Source organism: Tachyglossus aculeatus, chromosome 21, assembly GCF_015852505.1.
Source record: "Tachyglossus aculeatus isolate mTacAcu1 chromosome 21, mTacAcu1.pri, whole genome shotgun sequence".
NCBI lineage: Eukaryota > Metazoa > Chordata > Mammalia > Monotremata > Tachyglossidae > Tachyglossus > Tachyglossus aculeatus.
This window is the reverse complement of record NC_052086.1, coordinates 39,625,675-39,643,034: the sequence shown is the minus strand read 5'-3', so window position 1 is coordinate 39,643,034 and position 17,360 is coordinate 39,625,675. Positions and strand designations below refer to the sequence as shown.

Here is a 17,360-nt window from a genome sequence, read left to right as displayed (position 1 = left end):
GAAGTAATAATAATGATGGCATTTGTTAAGCGCTTACTACGTGCAAAGCACTGATCTAAGCGCTGGAGTAGCATGGCTTGCCTAAAACAATTTTTATGCTTTAGACTGTGAGCCCACTGTTGGGTAGGGACTGTCTCTATATGTTGCCAACTTGTACTTCCCAAGCGCTTAGTACAGTGCTCTGCACACAGTAAGTGCTCAATAAATATGATTGATTGATTGATTGATTGATTGGCACATAATAAGTGCTTAACAAATACCATCATTAGTATTTATTGTGATTGTCCCTATTTATTCTATTTATTTTGTTAATATGTTTTGTTTTGTTCTCTGTCTCCCCTTTCTAGACTGTGAGTCCACTGTTGGGTAGGGACCGTCTCTACATGTTGCCAACCTGAACTTCCCAAGCGCTTAGTACAGTGCTCTGCGCACAGTAAGCGCTCAATAAATACGATTGAATGAATGACTCCCCCTCCTCCCCCTCTCTAACCCCCCGCCTTACCTCCTTCCCTTCCCCACAGCACCTGTATATATCTATATATGTTTGTACGGATTTATTTCTCTATTTTACTTGTACATATTTATTCTATTTATTTTATTTTGTTAATATGTTCTGTTTTGTTCTCTGTCTCCCCCTTCTAGACCGTGAGCTCACTGTTGGGTAGGGACCGTCTCTCTATGCTGCCAACTTGGACTTCCCAAGCGCTTAGTCCAGTGCTCTGCACACAGTAAGCGCTCAATAAATACGATTGAATGAATGAATGAATGACTCCCCCTCCTCCTCCTCCCCATCCCCCCCCGCCTTACCTCCTTCCCTTCCCCACAGCACCTGTATATATCTATATATGTTTGTACGGATTTATTACTCTATTTCTTTTACTTGTACATATTTATTCTATTTATTTTATTTTGTTAATATGTTTGGTTTTGTTCTCTGCCTCCCCCTTCTAGACTGTGAGCCCACTGTTGGGTAGGGACCGTCTCTAGATGTTGTCAACTGGGACTTTCCAAGCGCTTAGTCCAGTGCTCTGCACACAGTGAGCGCTCAATAAATATGATTGAATGAATGAATGAATGAATGAATGAATGAATGAATGTCCCTCAACTGTCAGCCCCCCAGGGTCCCTCGGCCCGCCCCCTCCCCCCCCTTCCCGAGGAGCCCAGCCAATGGGGCGCCTTCACCTGGCGTCCAGCGTTGCCATGGCAACCGCGGGCAGGACCAAACTAGGCCCTGACCTTCCCTGCAGCCGCCCCCACCCCCCAAACAATTGCTTTTTATCATCTTTTTTGCAAAACGACTACTCTCAACGACCTGTAAATTTATTTTTTCAACAAAGAAGCAGTCAGGAGGAAGTGGGCCCTGAAGCCCCGCTCCCCTGGGGTCTCAGGGAAGGGAGGGAAAGTTGGTGTGTGAAGGAAGAGGAGGGTGGAGAGGTGCAGGGAGGTGGTGACCTTTGACCCCGGGGCTCCTAGGCTCTTGGCCTGGTGAGGTCTGGGCTTTGGGCCCAGTGAGATGGCAGGAGCCGGAGGATCCCTGGACCCCCACCAGTTTGTGCTCATCCGCCCCCTGCCCGGCTCCTCTCTCCAGGGGGAAAAAGTCCAGGCCCGGAGTGCCACTGTCTACACCTGCCGGGAAAAGGATGGAGAGCGGGGATTCTGGGAAAATCACCGCAGGAGGCTCATGCAACAAACCCAGCAGGGTCACGGAGCCGCCATCTGGAAACCCTACGTGGAGGTGGGGGCTCCTCTCATCTTGGAGCCCAAGACACTCACGCTCTCCGCCCTGGGGCAGCTGAACCTGGTATGTGTCTTATTATGATGATGATTAATTGATAATAATAATGATGATGGCATTTGTGAAGCACTTACTATGTGCAAATAATAATAATAATGGCATTTATTAATCAATCAATCAATCAATCAATCATATTTATTGAGCGCTTACTATGTGCAGAGCACTGTACTAAGCGCTTGGGAAGTACAAATTGGCAACACATAGAGACAGTCCCTACCCAACAGTGGGCTCACAGTCTAAAAGGGGGAGACAGAGAACAGAACCAAACATACCAACAAAATAAAATAAATAGGATAGAAATGTACAAGTAAGATAAATAAATAAATAAATAAATAGAGTAATAAATATGTATTAAGTGCTTACTATGTGCAAAGCACTGTTCTAAGCGCTGGGGAGGTTACAACGTGATCATTACTCTATTTATTTATTTATTTTACTTGTACATATCTATTCTATTTATTTTATTTTGTTAGTATGTTTGGTTTGGTTCTCTGTCTCCCCCTTTTAGACTGTGAGCCCACTGTTGGGTAGGGACTGTCTCTATATGTTGCCAATTTGTACTTCCCAAGTGCTTACTACAATGTTCTGCACATAGTAAGCGCTCAATAAATACGATTGATGATGATGATGATCAGATTGTCCCATGGGGGTGCTCACAGTCTTCATCCCCATTTTACAGATGAGGTAACTGAGGCCCAGAAGTGACTTGCCCAATGAATGAATGAATGAGTAGGCTGGAGGGAAGAGGGGTCAGTTGGAGTTGGAAGCAGTGTGACCTAACGGAAAGAACCTGAACTCAAATCCCAAATCTGCCACTATATCTGCTATCAATCAATCACTGTTCTAAGCGCTGGGGAGGTTACAAGAACATCAGGTTGTCCCACGGGGGGCTCACAGTCTTCATAGGAAGCAGCGTGGCTCAGTGGAAGGAACCCGGGCTTGAGAGTCAGAGGTCATGGGTTCTAATCCCGGCTCTGCTACATGTCCGCTGTGTGACTTTGGGCAAGTCACTTAACTTCTCTGAGCCTCAGTTACCTCATCTGTAAAATGCGGATGAAGACTTTGAGCCCCCCGTGGGACAAAGTGATCACCTTGTATCCCCCCCACCCAGCGCTTAGAACAGTGCTTTGCACATAGTAAGTGCTTAATAAATGCCATCATTATTATTATTATCCCCATGTTGACAACTTGTACTTCCGAAGCGCTTAGTACAGTGCTCTGCACAGAGGAAGCGCTCAATAAATACGATTGAATGAATGAATTTGACAGAGGAGGGAACTGAGGGCCAGAGAATAATAATAATAATAATAATAATAATGGCATTTGTTAAGCGCTTACTATGTGCCAAGTACTGTTCTAAGCACTGGGGGGATAGAAGGTAATCAGGTTGTCCCACATGGGGCTCACAGTCTTAATCCCCTTTTACAGATGAGGTAACTGAGGCACAGAGAAGTTAAGTGACTCGCCCAAACTCACACAGCTGACAACTGGCAGAGCTGGGATTCGAACCCATGACCCCTGACTCCAAAGCCCATGCTTTTTCCACTGAGCCACACTACTTCTAATTAATTGTATTTATTGAGCACTTACTATGTGCAGAGCACTGTACCAAGTGCTTGGAAGAGTCCAATATAACGTCAATTGCATTCCCTGCCCATAACAAGCTTGCAGTCTAGAGGGGGAGACAGACATTAAGGTAAATAAATAAATGAATAAATTACATTCATTCAGTCAATCGTGTTTATTGAGTGCTTTCTGTGTACAAAGCACTGTACTAAGTGCTTGGGAGAGTCCAATATAACATCAATTGCATTCCCTGCCCACAACAAGCTTGCAGTCTAGAGGGGGAGACAGACATTAAGGTAAATAAATAAATGAATAAATTACGTTCATTCAGTCAATCAATCGTGTTTATTGAGTGTTTTCTGTGTACAAAGCACTGTACTAAGTGCTTGGGAGAGTCCAATATAACATCAATTGCATTCCCTGCCCACAACAAGCTTGCAGTCTAGAGGGGGAGACAGACAGTAAGGTAAATAAATAGATAAATAAATGAATAAATTACAGTCATTCAGTCAATCGTGTTTATTGAGTGCTTCTTATATGCAAAGCACTGTATTAAGTGCTTGGGAGAGTACAATATAACATCATGCGCATTCCCTGCCCACAACAAGTACTTAGTACAGTGCTGTGCACACAGTAAGCGCTCAATAACTACGACTGAATGAATGAACAAGCCTGCAGTCTAGAGGGGGAGACAGACATTAAGGTAAATAAATAAATAGATAAATAAATGAATTACATTCATTCAGTCAATCGTGTTTATAGAGCACTTCCTGTGTGCAAAGCACTGTACTAAGTGCTTGGAAGAGTCCAATATAACATCAATCACATTCCCTGCCCACAAGAAGTGCTTAGTACAGTGCTCTGCACACAGGAAGCACTCAATAAATACGATTGAATGAATGAATCAACAAGCCCGCAGTCTAGAGGGGGAGACAGACATTAAGGTAAATAAATAAACAGATTAATAAATGAATAAATTACATTCATTCAGTCAATCGTGTTTATTGAGCACTTCCTTGTGTGCAGAGCACTGTATTAAGTGCTTGGAAGAGTCCAATATAACATAAATTGCATTCCCTGCCCACAACAAGCTTGCAGTCTAGAGGGGGAGACAGACATTAAGGTAAATAAATAAATAGATTAATAAATGAATAAATTACATTCATTCAGTCAATCGTGTTTATTGAGCGCTTCCTTGTGTGCAAAGCACTGTACTAAGTGCTTGGGAGAGTACAATATAACATAAATTGCATTCCCTGCCCACAACAAGTGCTTAGTACAGTGCTCTGCACACAGGAAGCACTCAATAAATACGATTGAATGAATGAATGAACAAGCCTGCAGTCTAGAGGGAGAGACAGACATTGAGGTAAATAAATAAATAGATTAATAAATGAATAAATTAAATTCATTCAGTCAATCGTATTTATTGAGCGCTTCCTTGTGTGCAAAGCACTGTATTAAGTGCTGGGGAGAGTACAATATAACATAAATTGCATTCCCTGTCCACAACAAGCTTGCAGTCTAGAGGGGGAGACAGACATTAAGGTAAATAAATAAATAGATAAATAAATGAATGTTACATTCATTCAGTCAATCGTGTTTATTGAGCACTTCCTTGTGTGCAAAGCACTGTACTAAGTGCTAGGGAGAGTCCGATATAACATCAATTGCATTCCCTGCCCACAACAAGTGCTTAGTACAGTGCTCTGCACACAGTAAGCACTCAATACGATTGAGTGAATGAACAAGCCCGCAGTCTAGAGGGGGAGACAGACATTAAAGTAAATAGTTAAATAAATGAATAAATTACATTCATTCAGCCAGTTGTGCTTATTGAGCACTTCCTGTGTGCAAAGAACTGTATTAAGTGCTTGGGCGAGTACAATATAACATAAATTGCATTCCCTGCCCACAACAAGCTTGCAGTCTAGAGGGGGAGGCAGACATTAAGGTAAATAAATAAATAGATAAATAAATGAATGTTACATTCATTCAGTCAATCGTGTTTATTGAGCGCTTCCTGTGTGCAAAGCACTGTACTAAGTGCTTGGAAGAGTCCAATATAATACCAATCACATTCCCTGCCCACAACAAGGGCTTAGTACAGTGCTCTGCACACAGGAAGCACTCAATAAATACGATTGAATGAATGAATGAACAAGCCTGCAGTCTAGAGGGGGAGACAGACATTAAGGTGAATAAAATTAATAGATTAATAAATGAATAAATTACATTCATTCAGTCAATCGTGTTTATTGAGCGCTTCCTTGTGTGCAAAGCACTGTATTAAGTGCTTGGAAGAGTCCAATATAACATAAATTGCATTCCCTGCCCACAACAAGCTTGCAGTCTAGAGGGGGAGACAGACATTAAGGTAAATAAATAAATAGATAAATAAATGAATGTTACATTCATTCAGTCAATCGTGTTTATTGAGTGCAAAGCACTGTACTAAGTGCTTGGGAGAGTCCAATATAACATCAATTTTATGCTCTGCACACAGTAAGCACTCAATTAATATGATTGAATGAATGAACAAGCCCGCAGTCTTGAGGGGGAGACAGACATTAATGTAAATAAATAAATAGATAAATAAATGAATAAATTGCATTCATTCAGTCAATCAATCGTGTTTATTGAGTGCTTCCTGTGTGCAAAGCACTGTATTAAGTGCTTGGGAGAGTACAATATAACATCAGTCATATTCCCTGCCCACAACAAGTGCTTAGTACAGTACTCTGCACACAGCAAGTGCTCAATAAATATGAATGAATGAATGAACAAGCCCGCAGTCTAGAGGGGGAGACACACATTAAAGTAAATAGTTAAATAAATGAATAAATTACATTCATTCAGCCAGTTGTGTTTATTGAGCGCTTCCTGTGTGCAAAGCCTGTACTAAGTGCTTGGGAGAGTCCAATATAAAATCAGTTGCATTCCCTGCCCACAGCAAGCTTGCAGTCTAGAAGGGGGAGGCAAACATTAAGGTAAATAATTAGATAAATAAATGAATAAATTACATTCAGTCAATCGTGTTTATTGAGCACGTCCTGTGTGCAAAGCACTGTACTAAGTGCTTGGGAAAGTCCAATATAACATCAATCACATTCCCTGCCCACAACAGTTATGTTGCCAACTTGTACTTCCCAAGCGCTTAGTACAGTGCTCTGCACACAGTAAGCGCTCAATAAATACGATTGAATGAATGAACAAGCCCGCAGTCTAGAGGGGGAGGCAGATATTAAGATAAATAAACAAATAAAGTAAATGAATGAATGATTCATTCCCCCTCCTCCCCCTCTCCACCCCCCGCCTTACCTCCTTCCCTTCCCCACAGCACCTGTATATATGTATATATGTTTGTACGTATTTAGTACTCTATTTATTTATTTTTCTTGTACATATCTATTCTACTTATTTTATTTGGTTAATACTTTTTGTTTTGTTCTCTGTCTCCCCCTTCTAGACTGTGAGCCCACTGTTGGGGAGGGACCGTTTCTATATGTTGCCAACTTGTACTTCCCCAGCGCTTAGTACAGTGCTCTGCACACAGTAAGCGCTCAATAAATACGATTGATTGATTGATTGATTGATTTAGTACTCTATTTATTTTACTTGTACATATCTATCCTATTTATTTTATTTGGTTAATATGTTTTGTTATGTTCTCTGTCTCCCCCTTCTAGACTGTGAGCCCACTGTTGGGGAGGGACCGTCTCTATATGTTGCCAACTTGTACTTCCCAAGCGTTTACTACAGTGCTCTGCACACAGTAAGCCCTCAAATACGATTGATTGATTGATTGATTGATTGATTGAATGATGATGATGATGACGATGGCATTTATTAAGCGCTTACTATGTGCAATCAATGGATTGATTGATTGATTGACTGATTGCAAAGCACTTGTCTAAGCACTGAATTACATTCATTCAGTCAGTCGTATTTATTGAGCACTTACTCTGTGCAGAGCACTGTACTATGCGCTTGGAAAGTATAATTCGGTAACAAATAGAGACAATCCCTACCCAACAACACTTCACTGATATATACAGATAACTCCCTATGTGCTGTGGGGAAGGGAGGGAGGATGAATGAAGGAGCAAGTCAGAGCGGCGCAGAAGGGAGTGGGAGAAGAAGAGAGGAGGGCGCAGTCAGGGAAGGCTTCCTGGAGGAGATGGGCCTTCAGTAAGTGGAGGAGAGCAATATACTGTCTGATATGAGGAGGGAGGGCACTCCAGGCCAAAGGTAGGGTGTGAGCGAGAGGTCGGCGGTGAGAAAGACGTGATGGAGGTCCCGTGAGAAGGTTAGCGACAACAGAGGAACGAAGTGTGCGGGCTGGGATGGAGAAGGAGAGAAGCAAGGTGAGGTAGGAGTGGGTGAGGTTGTTGAGTGCTTTAATCAATCAATCAATCAATCAATCAGTCATTTATTGAGCACTTACTGTGTGCAGAGCACTGTACTAAGCGCTTGGGAAGTACAAGTTGGCAACGTATAGAGAGAGTCCCTACCCAACAGTGGGCTCACAGTCTAAAAGAGTGGGCTCACAGTCTAAAAGACTTTAAAGCCAATGGTGAGGAGTTTCTGCTTGATGTGGAGGTGGATACTAATAATAATAATAATGGCATTTATTAAGCACTTACTATGTGCAAAGCACTATCTAATAATAATAATAATAATGATGGCATTTATTAAGCGCTTATTATGTGCAGATCACTGTTCTAAGCACTGGGGAGGTTACAGGGTGATCAGGTTGTCCCACGGGGGCTCACAGTCTTCATCCCCATTTTATAGATGAGGGAACTGAGGCCCAGAGAAGTGAAGTGACTTGCCCAAAGTCACACAGCTAACAAGGGGTGGAGCCGAGATTAGAACCCATGACCTCTGACTCCAAAGTCCGGGCTCTTTCCGCTGAGCCACGCTGCTTCTTGAGGAGAGGGGAAATGTAGTCTGGACGTTTGAAGGAAAATGATCCAGGCAGCAGAGTGAAGTATGGGCGCGGAGTGTGGAGAGACAGGAGGCAGGGAGGTCAGCAAAGAGGCTGATACAATAATCAAGGCGGGACAGTGTTTGGCACATAGTAAGCACTTAATCAATCAATCAATCAATCATATTTATTGAGCCCTTACTGTGTGCAAAGCACTGTACTAAGCGCTTGGGAAGTACAAGTTAGCAACATATAGAGACAGTCCCTACCCGACAGTGGGCTCACAGTCTAGAAGGGGGAGACAGAGAACAAAACCAAACATAGTAACAAAATAAAATAAATAGAATAGATATGTACAAGTAAAATAAATAAATAAATAGAGTAATAAATATGTACAAACATATATACATAAATGCCATTATTATTATTATTATTATTTTAAGTGCTTGAATTGAATTGAATTTATTCATTCATTCTTTCAATCGTATTTATTGAGGGCTTACAGTGTGCAGAGCACTGTACAAAGCGCTTGAGAGAGTACGATACAACAACAGACATTTTCCCCACCAACAACGAGCTCACAGTCGAGAGCTTTGGTACAATTATGGTACTTGTTAAGTGCTTCTATGGTACTTGTTAAGTGCACTGTTCTAAGCACTGAGGTAAATTCTTTCATTCAATCGTATTTATTGAGTGCTTACCGTGTGCAGAGCACTGTACTAAGCGCTTGGGAAGTACAAGTTGGCAACAACTTGTAAATATGGGTAAATAAGAGTTAATCAGGTTGGACACAGTTCCTGTCCCATATGGGGCTCACAGTCTTCCTCCCCATTTTACAGATGAGGTAACTGAGGGCCAGAGAAGTCAAGTGACTTGCCCAAGGTCATACAGCAGATACGTGGCTGAGGCAGGATTAGAACCCGGGCCTGGGCTCTATCCATTAGGCCATGCTGTTTCTTCTATTGTTAAATGTTTACTATGTGTCAAATACTTTTCTAAGCTCTGGGGTCCGTACAAGTTAATGAGGTCAGACACAGTCCCTGTTATTCATTCATCCATTCAATCGTATTTATTGAGCGCTTACAGTGTGCAGAGCACTGTACTAAGTGCTTGGAAAGTTCAATTCAGTGATAAAGAGAGACAATCCCTGCCCACAATGGACCTACAGTCTAGGAGCGGGGAGACAGACATCAAAACAAGTAAACAGGCATCAGTAGCAGCAGTATAAATAAATAGAATTATAGGTATATACAATCAAGTAAACAGGCATTCATGTAAATAAATAGAATTAATAATAATAATAATGATGACATTTATTAAGCGCTTACTGTGTGCAAAGCACTGTTCATTCATTCATTCAATCGTATTTATTGAGCGCTTACTGTGTGCAGAGCACTGTACTAAACGCTTGGGAAGTGCAATCTAAGCACTGGGGAGGTTACAAGGTGATCAGGTTGTCCCACATGGGGCTCACAGTCTTAATCCCCATTTTACAGATGAGGCATCCGAGGCACAGAGAAATGAAGTGACTTGTCCAGAGTCACACAGCTGATAATTGGCAGAGGCGGAATTTGAACCCGTGACCTCTGACTCCAAAGCCCGGGCTCTTTTCCACTGAGCCACGCTGCTTCTCTATAGATTCACAAGTGTCATGGGGCGGGGAGGGGGGTAAGGCAAAGAAGGCGGGTCAGGGCGATGAGAAGGGGAGGCGGAGGTGAGGAAAAGAGGGTTAGTCAGTCAGTAAATAATAATAATAATTATGGTGTTTGTTAAGCGCTTTCTATGTGCCAGGCACTGTACTAAGCGCTGGGGTGGATACAAGCAAATCAGGTTCATTCATTCATTCATTCAATCGTATTTATTGAGCGCTTACTATGTGCAGAGCACTGTACTAAGCGCTTGGGAGGTACAAGTCGGCAACAGATAGAGACGGTCCCTACCCAACAGCGGGCTCACAGTCTAGAAGGGGGGACACAGACAAAAAAACAAAACCTCTGGACAGGTGTCAAAATCATCAGAAGAAATAGAATTATAGCAATATGCACATCATTAACTTCTTCTTCTAGACTGTGAGCCCACTGTTGGGTAGGGACTGTCTCTATATGTTGCCAACTTGTACTTCCCAAGCGCTTAGTACAGTGCTCTGCACACAGTAAGTGCTCAATAAATACGATTGATTGATTGATTGATTGATTAACTAAATAATGACCTTGAGGTTGGATTCGTGTCTCAATCCTGTCCTATGGGGAGCTCACAGTCTCAATCCCCATTTTACAGATGAGGTAACCAAGGCCCAGAGAAGTGAAATGAGTTAATAATAATCATAATAATAATAATAATGATGGTATTTCTTTAGCACTTACTATGTGCAAAGCACTGTTCTAATCGTCTGGGGAGATTAGAAGGTGATCAGGTTGTCCCACGGGGGGCTCACAGTTTTTAATCCCCATTTTACAGATGAGGGAATTGAGGCACAGAGAAGTGAAGTGACTTGCCAAGGTCACACAGCTAACAGTTGGCGGAGGCGGGATTTGAACCCATGACCTCTGACTCCAAAGCCCGGGCTCTTTCCACTGAGCCACACTGCTTCTCTGTTTCAGCTGTGTGACTTTGGGCATGTCACAGATGAGGGAACTGAGGCGCAGAGAAGTGAAGTGACTTGCCCAAGGTCACACAGCAGACAATAACAATAATAATAATAATAATGATGGCATTTATTAAGTGCTTACTATGTGCAAAGCACTGTTCTAAGCGCTGAAGAGATTACAAGGTGATCAGGTTGTCCCACGGGGGGCTCACAGTTTTTAATCCCCATTTTACAGATGATTGAATTGAGGCACAGAGAAGTGAAGTGACTTGCCCACAGTCACACAGCTGACAGTTGGCGGAGCTGGGATTTGAACCCATGACCTCTGACTCCAAAGCCCGGGCTCTTTCCACTGAGCCATGCTGCTTCTCTGTATCAGCTGTGTGACTTTGGGCATGTCACAGATGAGGGAACTGAGGCCCCGAGAACTGAAGTGACTTGTCCAGGGTCACACAGCAGACAAGTGGCGGAGCCGGGATTAGAACCCATGACCTTCTGACTCCCGGGCCCGGGCTACGTTTGATCGCTTACTGTGTACAGAGCACTGTCCTAAGCGCTTGGGAGAGTACAATATAACAACAATCACACACATTCCTTGCCCATAACGAGTTTACTCCTCATAGGGGGACTCCTCCCCCTCCCCATTCAATCAATCAATCAATCGTATTTATTGAGCGCTTACTGTGTGCAGAGCACTGTACTAAGCGCTTGGGAAGTACAAGTTGGCAACATATAGAGACAGTCCCTACCCAACAGTGGGCTCACAGTCTAAAAGGAGGATTCCCTGCGCCTTACCTCCTTCCCCTCCCCAAAGCACCTGTATATATGTTTGTACGGATTTATTACTCTATTTATGTATTTATTTTATTTATACATATTTATTCTATTTATTTTATTTTGTTAATATGTTTTATTTTGTTCTCTGCCTCCCCCTTCTAGACTGTGAGCCCGCCGTTGGGTAGGGACCGTCTCTAGATGTTGCCGACTTGGACTTCCCAAGCGCTTAGTCCAGTGCTCTGCACACAGGAAGCGCTCAATAAGAAGCGTGGCTCAGTGGAAAGAGCACGGGCTTCGGAGTCGGAGGTCATGGGTTCGAATCCTGCCTTCGCCACATGTCTGCTGTGTGACCTTGGGCAAGTCACTTAACTTCTCTGAGCCTCAGTTACCTCATCTGTAAAATGGGGATTAAGACTGTGAACACCACATGGGACAACCTGATCACTTTGTATCCCCACAGCGCTTAGAACAGTGCTTTGCACATAGTAAGTGCTTAACAAATGCCAACATTAATTTTATTTTTAATGAATACAATTGAATGAATGAATAGGGCTCACAGTCTTAAGTAGGAGGGAGAACTGGTATCTCTATTTTAAAGGTGAGAAAAAAGAGAAGTCAAGTGACTTGCTCAGGGTCACACAGCAAGCAATTGGCAGAGCCAGGATTAGAACCCAGGTCTTTCTGACTCCCAAGCCCAGGCTCTCTCCACTCGGCCACGCTGCCTCTCTTCATCATCATCATCAATCGTATTTATTGAGCACTTACTGTGTGCAGAGCACTGTACTAAGCGCTTGGGAAGTCCAAGTTGGCAACACATAGAGACAGTCCCTACCCAACGGTGGGCTCACAGTCTAAAAGGGGGAGACAGAGAACAAAACCAAACATATTAACAAAATAAAATAAATAGACTAGATATGTACAAGTAAAATAAATAAATAAATAGAGTAATAAATAAGTACAAACATATATACATAGATACAGGTCTTCTCTTCTCTCCCTCACTGTGTTTTCCAGAGCACGTAATCCGATTGGAATCGGGAAGGGGGGAAAAGCAGAATGTTCTGTTGTAATTAAATCCTAGAGGCACATCCCTGGAGGTGGAAATGGTTGGCTTCTTTTAAAGAATGAAGACACGACATGGGCCAAAACACCAGGCCATCATATTAAACAATGATTCCAACATGATGGGATAAATCAACGGCGACACTGGAGAACAGCAGGAAAATTAAGACAAATCGTGGTGGTGCCGTAACAAAAATTATTTTCTGGAGATCTACTGCATTGGAGGAAGGGGAAAGACAGCAAATCCCCTTGCCCCTGTACTTCTCAAGCGCTTAGTACAGTGCTCTGCACACAGTAAGCACGCTTAGAACAGTGCTTTGCACATAGTAAGCGCATAATAAATGCCATCATTATTATTATCATCACCTTGTAACCTCCCCAGTGCTTAGAACAGTCCTTTGCACATAGTAAGCGCTTAATAAATGCCATCATTATTATTATTATCACCTTGTAACCTCCCCAGCGCTTAGAACAGTGCTCTGCACATAGTAAGCACTTAATAAATGCCATCATTATTATTATTATCATCACCTTGTAACCTCCCCAGCGCTTAGAACAGTGCTTTGCACATAGTAAGTGCTTAGTAAATGCCATCATTATTATTATTATCATCACCTTGTAACCTCCCCAGCGCTTAGAACAGTGCTCTGCACATAGTAAGCGCTTAATAAATGCCATCATTATTATTATTATCATCACCTTGTAACCTCCCCAGCGCTTAGAACAGTGCTTTGCACATAGTAAGTGCTTAGTAAATCCCATCATTATTATTATTATCATCACCTTGTAACCTCCCCAGCGCTTAGAACAGTGCTTTGCACATAGTAAGCGCTTAACAAATGCCATCATTATTATTATTATCATCACCTTGTAACCTCCCCAGTGCTTAGAACAGTGCTTTGCACATAGTAAGCGCCTAATAAATGCCATCATTATTATTATTATTATTATAATAAATGCGATTGAATGAATGAATGCCCCCTGTGGGGTGAATAACAGCACTCCATCCTACCCTCTCCACAATATATGGTATTCATTAAGCGCTTACTATGTAGCAGGCACTATACTAAGCGCTGGGATAGGTACAAGATAACTAGGTTAGTCACGGTACATGACCCACATAATAATAATAGTAATAATAATGATGGCATTTATTCATCATCATCCATCAATTTATTTATTTTGTATTTATTTGTATTTATTGAGCGCTTACTATGTGCAGAGCACTGTACTAAGCGCTTGGGAAGTACAAATTGGCAACATATAGAGACAGTCCCTACCCAACAGTGGGCTCACAGTCTAAAAGGGGGAGACAGAGAACAAAACCAAACATACTAACAAAATAAAATAAATAGAATAGATATGTGCAAATAAAATAAATAAATAAATAGAGTAAACAATATGTACAAACATATATACACATATACAGGTGCTGTGGGGAAGGGAAGGAAGTAAGATGGGGGGGATGGAGAGGGGGACGATGGGGAGAGGGAGGAAGGGGCTCAGTCTGGGAAGGCCTCCTGGAGGAGGTGAGCTCTCAGCAGGGCCTTGAAGGGAGGAAGAGAGCTAGCTTGGCGGATGGGCAGAGGGAGGGCATTCCAGGCCCGGGGGATGACGTGGGCCGGGGGTCGATGGCGGGACAGGCGAGAGCGAGGTACAGTGAGGAGATCAGCGGTGGAGGAGCGGAGGTTGCGGGCTGGGCTGGAGAAGGAGAGAAGGGAGGGGAGGTAGGAGGGGGCGAGGTGATGGACAGCCTTGAAGCCCAGGGTGAGGAGTTTCTGCCTGATGCGCAGATTGATTGGTAGCCACTGGAGATTTTTGAGGAGGAGAGTGATATGCCCAGAGCGTTTCTGGACAAAGATAATCCGGGCAGCAGCATGAAGTATGGATTGAAGTGGGGAGAGACACGAGGATGGGAGATCAGAGAGAAGGCTGGTGCAGTAGTCCAGACGGGATAGGATGACAGCTTGAATGAGCAGGGTAGCGGTTGGGATGGAGAGGAAAGGGCGGATCTTGGCAATGTTGTGGAGCTGAGACCGGCAGGTTTTGGTCACGGCTTGGATGTGAGGGGTGAATGAGAGAGCGGAGTTGAGGATGACACCAAGGTTGCGGACTTGTGAGACGGGAAGAATGGTAGTGCCGTCAACAGAGATGGGAAAGCCAGGGAGAGGGCAAGGTTTCGGAGGGAAGACAAGGAGTTCAGTCTTGGACATGTTGAGCTTTAGGTGGCGGGCAGACATCCAGATGGAGATGTCCTGCAGGCAGGAGGAGATGTGAGCCTGGAGAGAGGGGGAGAGAGCAGGGGCAGAGATGGAGATCTGGGTGTCATCAGCGTAGAGATGATAGTTGAAGCCGTGGGAGCGAATGAGGTCACCAAGGGAGTGCGTCACCAAGGGAGTTTGCCCAAAGTCGCACAGCTGACAATTGGCAGAGCTGGGATTTGAACCCATGACCTCTGACTCCAAAGCCCATGCTCTTTTTCCACTGAGCCACACTGCTTCTCTGGGGTTCACGGTCTTAATCCACTTAATCCAGATAGTGTTACTGAAGCAAAGATAAGTGAAATGACTTACCCAAGGTCACACAGCAGACAAGTGGCAGAGCCAGAGTGAAAATGCAAGTCCTCCGAGTCCCAGGCTTCTGATCTGGCATCTGCTCCCTTTTCCCACATTACTGAAGGAGTTAGCCAAAGCTCTGTGTTTCTCTTTTAGACTGTGAGCCCACTGTTGGGTAGGGACTATCTCTATATGTTGCCAACTTGTACTTCCCAAGCGCTTAGTACAGTACTCTGCACACAGTAAGTGCTCAATAAATACGATTGATTGATTTAATTCCTTTAATCCTCATCCCTTTTTAAAATGAATGGTATTTAAGTGCTTAATATGTGCCAGGCACTGTACTAAGCGTTGGGGTAGATACAAGCCGACCTGTACTTTCCAAGCGCTTAGTACAGTGCTTTGCACACAGTAAGCGCTCAATAAATGAATAGCGCTGAGAGAAGCAGTGTGGCCCACTGGAAGGAGCATGGGCTTTGGAGTCAGAGGTCATGGGTTTGAATTCCGGCTCCGCCACGTGTCTGCTGTGTGACCTTGGGCAAGTCACTTCACTTCTCGGAGCCTCAGTTACCTCATCTGTAAAATGTGGATGAAGACTGTGAGCCCCCCGTGGGACAACCTGATCACCTTGTATCCCCCCCAGCGCTTAAAACAGTGCTTTGCACATAGTAAGCGCTTAACAAATGCCATCATTATTATTATTCTTGTAATAAATACGATTGATTTGAACCCATGACCTCTGACTCCAGTCATATTTATTGAGCACTTACTGTGTGCGGAGTACTGTGTGCCAGAACCACTGGCTAATCTGACATAGGATCTCATTTCCACGCGTGATTCAATAGTGAATGAAACCACGAAAAACCCACTGTTGGGTAGGGACTGTCTTTATATGTTGCCAACTTGTACTTCCCAAGCGCTTAGTACAGTGTTCTGCACACAGTAAGAGCTCAATAAATACAATTGATTGATTGATTGATTGATCTTTTAATTGATCTGTTTGTACATGCTTCTCTCCAGTATTCAGTTTCTTTGCTGTCTGTGCTAGTTTCCACGACACTCCCCATCTCCCGAAAACTTTCTCCCTTCAGTATTTCTTTTTTTCCAAATTTTCCAAATTTTCCATGCCCTCATTTCTTTCCCCACTGATCTCTAATTAAATCAATGGTATTTACTGAGCACTTACTATGCGCAGAGCACTCTTGGGAGAGTCAAATATAATAAAATTAGTATTTTGAGGAGGGCATGGTATTTGTTCAGCGCCGACTATATGTGAGGAACTGTACTAAGCACTGGGACAGGTACAAGCTAATCAGGTTGGATACAGTCCATGTCCCACGTGGGGCTCACAGTCTTCATCCCCATTTTCAGATAACTGAGGCACAGAGAAGTTAAGCAAGTGGCCCAAGGTCACACAGAAAACCAGTGGTGGAGCCCAGGTCCTTTTGACTTCCAGGCCTGTTTTCTACTCATTAGGCCACCCTACCCCTTGGAATAATAATAATAATAATTTTGGTATTTGTTAAGCGCTTACTATGTGCAAAGCACTGTTCTAAGCGCTGGGGAGGATACAAGGTGATCAGGTTGTCCCACGTGGGCCTCACAATCTTCATCCCCATTTTACAGATGAGGGAACTGAGGCCCAGAGAAGTGAAGTGACTTGCCCGAAGTCACCCGGCTGACCATTGGCAGAGCCGGAATTTGAACCCATGACCTCTGACTCCAAAGCCCGGGCTCTTTCCACTGAGCCACGCTGCTTCTCTAAGACAGGACCTTTGCCATGGAGGAGTTTACAACCCAACTGTGGGGCGGGGGGAGACAGACATTAAAATTGATTATACATATAGAGGAAAGAAGAATCTACTAAATTTCCAAAATTCTGTAGCACTTAGTAGGTCACAAAAAATTCAAAAGTTTCTCCTCTGCCTGATACGCGCATGGCATCTGAATCTCAAAACCTTCTCATTTTGTAGCAGACCCTAGTCCTGATGGATTATAGTTATTAAATAACGCGACAGCTTTTTTTCCCCCGGTATTTAAGAATACTACCCACTTCTGAGAATCCTCTTTAGTTTTAGCTCTCTTAAT

The 17,360-nt window shown here is 43.5% G+C and overlaps 1 protein-coding gene across 1 annotated transcript in view; it reads left to right on the top strand.

Annotated features, from left to right (window-relative positions):
• The first annotated feature begins 1,452 nt into the window (after nt 1–1,452).
• The window catches only part of CCDC60 (coiled-coil domain containing 60), a 189,706-nt gene continuing 173,798 nt past the window's right edge, over nt 1,453–17,360 (top strand). Inside the window, exon 1 of the mRNA XM_038763713.1 lies at nt 1,453–1,801. Within this exon, the coding sequence (XP_038619641.1) occupies nt 1,514–1,801 (288 nt within the window). The 5' untranslated portion in view covers nt 1,453–1,513. The remainder of the gene's footprint in view (nt 1,802–17,360) is intronic.